The following is a 10,700-nucleotide window of genomic DNA, read 5'->3' on the forward strand; positions in this document are numbered from 1 at the left end:
TCTGGGCACATCTCTACGAGGGGGACTCCTCCCTCCGGGCCCAGCCAGGTTTCAGTAATACATGCCAGGTCTGCCCTCTCGTCTAAAATTAAGTCCCGGACGAGGGGAGCCTTATGAACTACAGACCTGGCATTTAGCGACAACAGCCTGAGACCAGGGTCCTGATTACTCGCGCCATCTGGCCTTGGAGTGGGACTCATAGGGCCGGAAGGAGGGATCTCTATGACGTAGCGAGCCCTCCTTACCCGGTAATGGCCAGCCCTAAAGTCCCCGCCATATCTGCCCCTCCCTGTTACGACCGTAATGCTCGGGCCCACTCCCGTGTCCGTGGTTCCCTCAACCACCCCTATGGCTCCCGCGTTCCCCGGCAGGCCCTCCGAATCAAACACACTCATTTGTTCACTCAGACAGTCAAAGAAGTTCAAAGGGTGACATAAATAGATTACATGTGATCATGAGGAAACTTCAGTTGCCATTTTTGACAGGTTTTTCCTTTTTCAGTCACAGACTGGATCCCTCTATAGGTTGTCCCATCTCCTATGATGCATTTCCTTACATAACCTGTGAAATGATAATTGAGAAATAACTTCTAATGCAAGATGATATGGGAGTCAAGTAAGAGAGGGCTATTTATTTGGGAATGTGGTTATATTTCATGTGATATGAGCATGCTGTAATGAGTTCAAGAAAAAAGAAGGCCACATATGTGTATTTTTTTTATTCCTATACTGTAATCAATGTTCCCTCTAATTTTTTTTCAGTGCGCGTGGAAAAGAATAGTGTTGAGCAGCACATATTTCATGCCTGAGCACCTGAATTTTTTTCACTGAGCAGAGGAGACAGGGACAGAAAGACCCCCGGTGGCTTGGAGGGATCTCAACATGCTAAATATTGCATGACTTTCGCTGGGGAGGGGGCTGTGCTTTCCACATCCACTCAAGGAACAGGGGAGGGGGAGCAACCGTCCGGGCTGGGCGCATCTGTGGGTGCCTGGCTTGTGCGCTGGGGTTGGCCAGCCAGCTCCGCTGAGTGAAGGTGAGGCTTTCACCAAGGGGCGGTGGGCAGCGATTGGGAAGAGAGGGGAGGGGGCGAAGCTCGGAAAGCCACTCCCACCCTGAAGGAAGGGGATGGGGTGCCACACATGCACTCCTAGGATGCTGTGACATTAAACATCATGGCGTTTTCTTGTCACGTGCATGGCCGTGCGGCCACGCAGCTTAGAGGGAACATTGACTGTAATATGTGGGTCACTGCTGGACTTCTCTTTCATCAGCAGACTGTCTGGAAAGGTTAAAGGATCTTTTGTCCCAGCTGTCCAATCCTGGGGACAATGTGAGACCTAACCTTTTTGAAAAGCTGTGTTGCTTTTTTATCAGATAATAGAGGCATATGGGCTTCTTTGGCTAGGAACAAGGCTCACATCTCTTAGATCTAGGAAGGAAAACACACAAATCCAGGTGCAACAACCAATGTTGGACCAACAATTCTTGGAAACTGCCTTGAGTTGCCATGCGCGAAAAGGCGTCAATATAAGTTTCCATAAATAAATAAATAAACAATCTTGCTGTTTCAAAGTCGCTGATAGGAGGTAATGGGGAAAGTAGCCCATCAGGATTCCCATTACGTTCATAGGACCTTGAGCAAGGCTTTACTCCAAAATCTCATTCTGTCTGTCCCTTACAGCAAGATAAGACTGAAGATTTATGACACTTTCAATAAATTTGATCCCGAGGATGCTTTCAATAAATTTGATGCTGATGCCTCCTATAATGACTTAACTATGAAAAGGGGTTGGGGCACATATGTGAACTTTTGCACTTATCACAGCAGCTGTGGCAGAGATCAATTTACTCCAGATGCCCTTCCAGATTTTGAGAGCAAGTTGGAGATCAGACAGATACTAAGAGTTACATCAGATATTAAAATGGATACTGATGTGCACTCAGTTAAGTATATTAGGGAAGGCAACTTCTATTTGTTTGAGAGTGTATAAATCAAGACAGGAGATGTGTATCAGCTGGAAGGATGTTCTTTCTCCAGGTTTTTTTTTATGCACAGCCTCTCATCCATGTGTATCTCTTCTCTCCTTTCAGCAGCCCAAATCCTAAATAAGCATCCCTATTTAATTTGTAGGTCATTAGGCCAGAGGAAGCACAAATATGCATTTTCATTTTCCCTCTCTTGTACTATCAGCACTCCCTGGTCTTTCTCATGTTTCACTTCCACGTAGACCTTCAACCTACCTTTCTTCTGGTAGAGGTCATAGTGAACATTCCTTTGCAGCCGGGTGTGCGGTGAATTTTGGGTCACAGTCAGCAGTTGGCATCCATAACGCTGCCAGTTGTAGAGAAAGGCTCTGGAAAAAAACATAGACAGCAGCCTCATGAGATATTTTTGGCTTGGAGAATTGCTTGTTTGCCTAAACTTTTTGACTCTTTCTCCAACTTTCCTGCTCATGGTCATTGTCATGTCTAGTTGTGATTTACTTTGCCTGTTTTTTTTAAATATACTGGGCATATAATATTTTGTCTTACCATGTCTCTTTTCTATTCTTCATTTGGTCTTTTTTGTAGACCAGTTCGGACTTTTTGTTCTTCAGTAAGCCTTTGTGGTAGACTAATTTCAGTGCATCTTCTTCACTGTTTTTCCTCAACCCTCAAAGTCTCATTCAGAGCTCATTCAGAGCTTGGTGTGTGTGTGTGCATCAATGTATGTATGGGGATGTGTGTGCAGCCAAGTACCCATGTACATGCTGAAGAGACATGTATGCATGAAGTGAAATTAACACATAAGATAAATATCACTTACCCCAACATTCTAATAAAGCGTATGTTTTTCAAGTAAAGAAGAATTAAGATTCTTCTGGATCAAGCCCAACTGTTGGGGACCACATAATATATTCCTGGCATTCACCCTGAAGCTCCTAATAGTTTCCCATTCAAATTCAAACTTGCTCAGGGGTTTTTCTACACCAAAATCAGGTGCATGCACAAAGTTTCCCAGTCAAAGATGTTGGGCAGCAGCAGGACCAGGAAAAGCCTTCCCAGGTTAAAATGACTTTTTAAGGATTCTTCTGAATCTTGGGAAGCACCAGGAGAAATTCCTGCTGAAATCCTGGAGAACTGCTGCTTCTTAAGAGGTATTAGCAGCTAAAAAAAGCAATGCCTTACTCAAGGTAAAGCAATTGTCTGAGCTTATACTAGTAAATCCTGCATCTCACCTGCCTAAAGCTATGGCTCCCCCCACCCCACCCCCCACCCCTTACCTGCAGTCCACCAAGGTGTTACATTGCCGGGCACATTCTTCTACTTCATTGATCTGCTCCCCCCTCTGTTGAGCCAAAGTGATCAGGTTAGTAGCCTTTAGCCTTTGGAAGTCATTCAGTGAAGAACGGTTACCTGGAAAGCATAGAAAATGTTAGTCATTCTAGATCTCTGAAAAGAAAAGAAAATCAATTGTCAACAGAAACAAGCATGAGGATGTGCCTCAATAATACTGTATACTTAGCACAGTTAAATCACAGTCTTTTCTAAGAATTTGAGAATTGAATATCATCACTTTTTTAAGAAGGAGGAACTAGAATAAAGAGATCAGCTTAGCATGAATGAAGTTCCTTGGCTCAAATGAGAGTGCATGATTCTTATATCTGAGACTTCTAGGTTAAAGGACTGTATATTTAACAGATGCACTCCAGGTTGACAAGAATCATACATACATAGATGTTTTCCAGTGTGGGGATGGGAAGATATTGTATTTACTACATTTCAGCCTTAGATATATTATTGCACTGGTTTTTTTAAAAAATGCCAAATTGCAGAATGTGTAGCTAAGAAGTTTGAAAAAATGAGAAGGTTTCAATTATTGCCATAGACATTCAAAAGTTTGCTAACAGAGAACCACCAATTGTTCTGGACAGACAACAAGGCAGAGGGAAATGACAGCTATTGCTCTCTCTAAAGCAGGGGTCACCAACCTTTAGGATCTCAGGGACCACTAAATTCATAATTTTAAATCCTGCGGATCACTAATTTGATCTCCCTAATGGTCAGCTGGGTGGGCGGGGCAAGGTTGTCATGTGACTGGGTGAGCATGGCCAACTCAATGTCACTCATCTCGAGGGGCTCCTTCCCAACCTCTACTCGCCACTCCTCGCCTGAGCTCCTTAGGGCACCAAACAGGAAGCAGTTGCTGGAGTTGCTAAGCAGCCACCATGAGAAAGAGTTGGCAAAATAGCTGGCTCAGTTCAAATTGGATCTAACCGAGAAGGAGGCTCAGCAGAAACACCTCACTGAGTACTACGAGCAAAGGCTTTCCAAGCAGAAGGAAGACCTGCAGGAGTACAAGCCAGCTGCCAGCCCCTGGAGGCTCAGCAGGCTGAGAATGTCAGCCAATTCCAGACCATAATGTGGTCCCACTGGAATGAGGCTTCCGTCTGTTTGCCACCAGTGGTACTTCCCTCCAGCCTTCGCCCAAAGCCCTACACAAAGAGGCTGAAGCAGACCTCAAGTCAGAATTTCTCCCCTCCCCCTGACCCCTATGAAAAGACCCCAAAGGGGGAGCCTCTCTGCAGCAACACAAATGTTCATCGCACTTATCCGGCCCAGGGGCCGTAGTTTGAGGACTCCTGATTTAGTGCAATATAAAAAAATGCAAATAATGTTCCTGCGGACCATCAAAATTTTCTCACGGACCACCAGTTGTTGACGGCTGCTCTAAAGAGACAGCTCTTAACAGACCAGGATAGAAATGTCTGATCTTTAGGCAGGAATGAAAACCAGGAGACTCTGGAGTTCTAGTCCTTCCTCGGGCATGAAAGCCAGTAGGGTGACTTTGGATCAGTCACTCTCTCAGCTCAACTCACTTCACAGGGTGGTTGTAGTGGGGAAAATAAGAAGAGGAAAGAGATATGCTGGCCATCGTGCATTATTTATAAATATAATAAAGGAAGGATTAAAAAAAATAAAAAATACACTATCCACTAATATGTGGAGAGAAATATCTCAGGACAGAAAGCTTTGGTAAACAGCAAAGGAAAAAGGACTCTTCTGGGGAAATATCCTGATTATAGAGCTTATAGTATAGAGAAGCAGCACCTTCTGCATTCTACAGAATTACTCAAACAAGATAGAAGCACCCTGTGAAAATTCAGAGTGGGTCGGTGGGTAGATCCTCACCTTTGCTGGCGGTGCAGAGAAACACAAGGATCAAGACAGCTGTCGCCTGCATGGCTTTCTCCACCACACGCAGTCTTCCCAACATGGTCACATAGATATGTCAACAAGGTTATATCTCCAGGAATATCCGGCAGGAAGCTACAGCTGGCCAAATATTTACTTAGGGTTGGCGTATCAGCAATAATTCCACAGCTTCAAAGCACATGGGGTACGGTTGCCCATTAGACCCTCAGTACAGTGAGCCCTCAGAAGCAGTATTTCTCCGCTTCTCTTTTTCCACTCTGCCCCAGTTTCACAAAAGTTCCCAAAAAGAGACAATCACTCCCCAACTTCCCCAAATGTAATGTAAAGTGAGGCTGGGAAATTGCTCCATATCAGTCCAAGCAGGCCTTGAGCCTTCCCCTTCCTGTTAGTGGTCAAACAATGGGACCGCCCTACAGTCTCATCGGTCTTTACTGCTGACCAAGCCAAGCAGATTGAAAAGTTTCCAAGAGTCCAGCACAAGCCAGATCTGAAAAAGATAGTTGCCAAGTTACGGCCCAGCAGTCTTCTTATGCCAGTGTTTTTCAACCTTGGCAACTTTAAGCTGTGTGGACTTCAACTCCCAGAATCCCCAGCCAGCACTGACTAGGAATTCTGTAACTTAAAGTCCACACAGCTTAAAATTACCAAAGTTGAGAAACACTGCCTTTAAACATTGGCTATATATGACCAATAAAAAAAAACTAACATTTGCAAAAAGATGTTCAGCTTCAGTCTACAAAGCAAGAATATCCTTACCTTTCCATTGCTGAGAAGGACCTTCACAAGGAACTTGTTCTTATCTTGGAGAAAAGGAGCTCCATTGATTTCTATCTTTTGGGTGGAGATCATGGGTGGGCATTATTCAAAATTAGAAATCCAAAAAGATCTAACATTCCTGAATAACAATGGGAAATGCCTTGGTTATACAGTAGTTAATGGCACAAAGCCATTTGCCAGATTATTTGTCTAACATTTTGTTCCAAAACATGTTTATTCAGAGATTTTACGCAGTTCCAGAGTATTTTTCCCCTCACAAATATGTTATGATATCTCCAAGCTTTGTAAATCAGTAGAGATATTTAAAATTTAAGATCATGTCCTAAGTATTCCTCTGATCACAAGCTAATCATAATAAACCTAGACAGAGAAACCACTGTTTTATTTATCGCCTCGGTTCAAATACCGCATAGTGGAATTCTATATTAATTAAGATACTGGACTGATTTGAAAATCCAGTTCAAGTTTTTGAACTGCTTGTATTTTGGGAGGATCTATAAATATCCAGTCCATATTTTGTAACAGTTACAGGCAGGGTTGCAAGAGAATACACTGGGGTCAGCCACAAAAGTTTGTTGTTGTTGTTTTGTTCTGTATAACTTTTAATTGGATTTAAATGAATACTTCTCATAGATACAGACTTAACCGGGGATATAATTAAAGTTTGTGAAGTGCACCATCTTCAGCTTCACTGTTTCCTGGAATCTTAAGGCTGATTCACATGAGCAGCTTTTCCTAGATTAAGTACTGACCATTTCTCAGGGGCAAAGACAGTGACAATTGCAGATGTGTGTCAAAGTCAGCAAGATGTCAGACAGAGCATTGCAATGTGAACCCCCATCCCATTCCAGCATATGTCAACATCACATTCACATTCAAAAAGGCTGGGCCTTCGTTCACAATCTTCCATTTGCCATCTTGCTCCATCTTGCTGATCTTGACTGCTCCTTGTGGATATTAAATAAAAAGCAACACATATCCCATTACATATCAAAAGTAATATTCCCAACTTGTGCCAAGTCAAGTAGCGCTGTCTGGTTCTCCGGCTGTGCTTCATTTCATTGTAGGCAAATATCCCACTCCAACTGCTTAATGTGTTGGGTGCAGCAACATTTTCTTCCCTCTGGTCGCTGCCTTCATTGCCCTTTAAAAAAAAGATAAGTACATCAATGGAATGTGAGTAGCGTTTTGTTGTTTTTGCTTCATTTATATACCCTCTGTGTATGTGTATGAAAGAAATGTCCTTCTGGGTTCAGCTCCAAGTGGGGAAGAAGACACTGGAGACAAGGAAGCTGCTTGGAAAGATGGTTTATTGTTGGACAGGACCACATGGCTTGAGCCCTGAACAGAAAAGGTGATCACATGCTTCAATGTTGGTGGAGAAGAAGAGAAGGGCTGAAGGAGGGGCTTGCTAGGCTTTTTATAACCTGTTCAGTCCCACCTCTCTGTTTCCTGTTCCTGTGTATGAAATGTATTCTGATTGGTTGTCAGACTCCCATGGGGCCATGCAGGGACTACTCTCTAGGCTGTGTTTTGAATCCAGGTATGGATAAGGTGACCAGATTTTCAGATTGGTAAAGAGGGACACCTTTGACCGGGGGGGGGGGGGGGGGGGGGCCTTGATTAAAAATTTTATACGGAGCAACAAAAAATTTCATATAATGCAAAAATAGTATTGTATTTTTTTTTATTTCAACATAACTACAATTTACAAATATAAATTGTAACTCTTGCCAAACATCAACATTTTGATCACATGACCATGAGGATGCTGCAACGATCGCTAAGTGGGAAAATGATCGCTAAGTGTGAAAAATGGTCATCAGTCACTTTTTTCAATGCCATTGTAACTTTGGTCACTATACCACCTTTCTTGCCACAGTTCTTAAGTGAATAACTGCAGCTGATAAGTTAATAACATAAGTGAATCTGGTTTCCCCATTTGACTTTGTCAAAAGGCAATTAAAATGACCCCAGGACACTGAAACCATCATAAATACGAATCTGTTGCCAAACATCAAAATTTTGATCACATGACCATGAGGATGCTGCAACGATCGCTAAGTGTGAAAATGGTCGCTAAGTGTGAAAATGGTCATCAGTCACTTTTTTCAATGCCATTGTAACTTTGATCACTATACCACCTTTCTTGCCACAGTTCTTAAGTGAATAACTGCACCTGGTATTTTGTATTTTGGATAGAATCTTTTTTTAAATAGTCTAAGACAATTTAAAAAAAGAATCCACACAGAATAAAACTTTTAAAAAATCCTATGCACAATATATTTTATTTATTGTATTTATTATTTTAAAATACATTAAAAAATAAAAGAAAAAAACCCAGCTCACTTACCAGCAGACACAAGTGAGCACTCCTAGTCAATCCAGAATGATATAGATGTTAATACAAAGAACTGAGCAAATTAAAATGGTGAAATTAGTCAGGGAAATATTTTTCAAAGAAACTTTGCCACAATTTTTTTCCACACGAGCCGACCTCCAACCTCCGTGCCCCTCCCCTCCGGAAAATCCAGGAAGTAACACTTGCGGCTTCTTTAGCCAAGTATTTCCTGCAGCTCTATGGTACTTGGTCATTTTTTCTTATAAAATGAGGTAAAAGGGGTGGGGGGGTCCGTTTTGTTGCTTTAACGTTTTAATATCTTCAATGAAAGTACTGAGACAGAGAGAGAAGTTAGTTAGACAGAGTGTCTTTTGTCTTGCCCCGGTTAGGATTTCTTAAGCAAATCCACTGAGCTTTCAACATGAAGCCAGAAAATCGGGATTTTTTAAAAACGCCCCGGGACATGGGACAAATTGTTATAAATCATGACTGTCCCGCTGAAATCGGGACGTCTGGTTACCTTAGGTATGGATGAGTTCTCAAATGCCATGTGGTCAGTTGAGTAAAGGGCCAATATTATCATGCCTTTACTCCCATCCCCCCTGGGGCTGCAGTGGAGAAGTCTTTATTATTTAAAAGGGACTAGCCTGGCCTTCTCAATGGCCCATTAACAGTGGAGATGGGCAGGAAGCTACAGACAACTATTCTGTCTTTTAAAACATGTTTCTTTTCACATCCAGAGAAATATTCTGCCTTTTCAATATTTCCTAGGATATTTCATTTTTCTGGGAGAGGGCTAGATGATAACTTCCCACATATGTATATAAAAATTGTCTATGTGACAAAAATGTCTTTCATTTTACTGGAAGTTTAAAAGAGGCTGGACTAACATTCAGTTTGCAAAGGTAAATTAGCATAGTGTTCACCTAATCAAATCACTAATGTACTTATACACTAAAGTTTAAACACAAATGCTCATTGTGTTAAACTGTCTTTATAGTATGCCAATTCTTGGGTAGATTAATTTAAGCAAAGCAGAGAATGAGCTAATGATTCAGCACCACTGATGTCATTATCTTTTTAAACTCAGGGTTCATCAACCATGAGATGCCAGCAAAGAAATAAAGGATGCTTTCCATCTGCTTCATTGCCAGACACCTTTCCAGCCTCAGTGACCTTAATGATGATATGCCTTTGATTCACTAATATTTTCTAATGAGGTGCTTGATGATTCCCCCTCATAACTGGCCTGCAACCATCCACTATTTTATTAAACAAGGTAGTCCTTGCTTAGCAACTGCAATTAGGAATGGCAACTTGAAGCAGGTACTAAAGCAAACCATCACAATTTTACATCAGCTTTTCTTTGTTTTACAGACCTGCAAAGATATTGTGGGAAGTTATCATCCAGCCCTCTCCCAGAAAAATGAAATATCCTAGGAAATATTGAAAAGGCAGAATATTTCTCTGGATGTGAAAAGAAAGAAACATGTTTTAAAAGACAGAATAGCTGCCTGTAGCTTCCTGCCCATCCCCACTTTGTTAATGGGCCATTAAGAAGGCCAAACTAGTTCATTTTACATAATAAAGACTTCTCCACTTCAGCTCCAGGGGGGATGGGATTAAAAGCATGATAATATTGGCCCCAACTCCTCACATGGCATCTGAGAACTCAACCAAACCTGGATTCAAAACACAGCGTAGAGTAGCCCCTGCATGGCCCCATGGGAGTCTGATAACCAATCAGAATACATTTCTTACACAGGAACAGGAAACAGAGAGGTGGGACTGAACAGGTTATAAAAAGCCTAGCAAGCCCCTTCCTCAGCCCTTTTCTTCTCCACCAACATTGAAGCATGTGATCACCTTTTCTGTTCAGGGCTCAAGCCATGTGGCCCTGTCCAACAATAAACTATCTTTCCAAGCAGCCTCCATGTCTCCAGTGTATTTTTCCCCATTTGGAGCTGAACCCAGAAGGACATTTCTTTCATCAATAGTAAATGGAAATACTGGTTGTATGTGTATGTATGTATGTATGTATGTATGTATGTATGTATGTATGTATGTATGTATGTATGATTAATTAATTAATTAATTAAAATTAAGGAAGATATACTGCTTGGCTAAGAGTATCAAATCTGGGCTACAAAAAAGCCAGACAGCTAGGAGATTGCAGCAAAGACTGGGTGGAGTATTCTATATCTTTTTGTTGCCAATATAGTCTTGATTCTGGCAGGCAAGATATAGTAGCCCCCCAATGCAAGATTGTGCGGAAAGTATTTCATTTTAATAATCAATAATAATCATAAGAGATCTTTAATCAAAATGAAACACCTGGGCAGTAGACTGAATGGGGGAATGGACCCACAAGTTAGGGACAAGGC

General features: G+C 41.9%; 1 protein-coding gene across 1 annotated transcript in view; it reads right to left on the reverse strand.

Moving 5' to 3' along the window:
* MST1 (macrophage stimulating 1) overlaps nt 1-5,548 on the reverse strand; it is a 33,932-nt gene extending 28,384 nt beyond the window's left edge. Inside the window, exons 1-4 of the mRNA XM_032210430.1 lie at nt 5,175-5,548; nt 3,266-3,398; nt 2,244-2,356; nt 447-561 (exon numbers count right to left, since the gene is read on the reverse strand). Of these exons, the coding sequence (XP_032066321.1) occupies nt 447-561; nt 2,244-2,356; nt 3,266-3,398; nt 5,175-5,259 (446 nt within the window). The 5' untranslated portion in view covers nt 5,260-5,548. The remainder of the gene's footprint in view (nt 1-446; nt 562-2,243; nt 2,357-3,265; nt 3,399-5,174) is intronic.
* Nucleotides 5,549-10,700: the final 5,152 nt, after the last annotated feature.

Source organism: Thamnophis elegans, chromosome 2 (genome assembly GCF_009769535.1).
Source record: "Thamnophis elegans isolate rThaEle1 chromosome 2, rThaEle1.pri, whole genome shotgun sequence".
Lineage (NCBI taxonomy): Eukaryota > Metazoa > Chordata > Lepidosauria > Squamata > Colubridae > Thamnophis > Thamnophis elegans.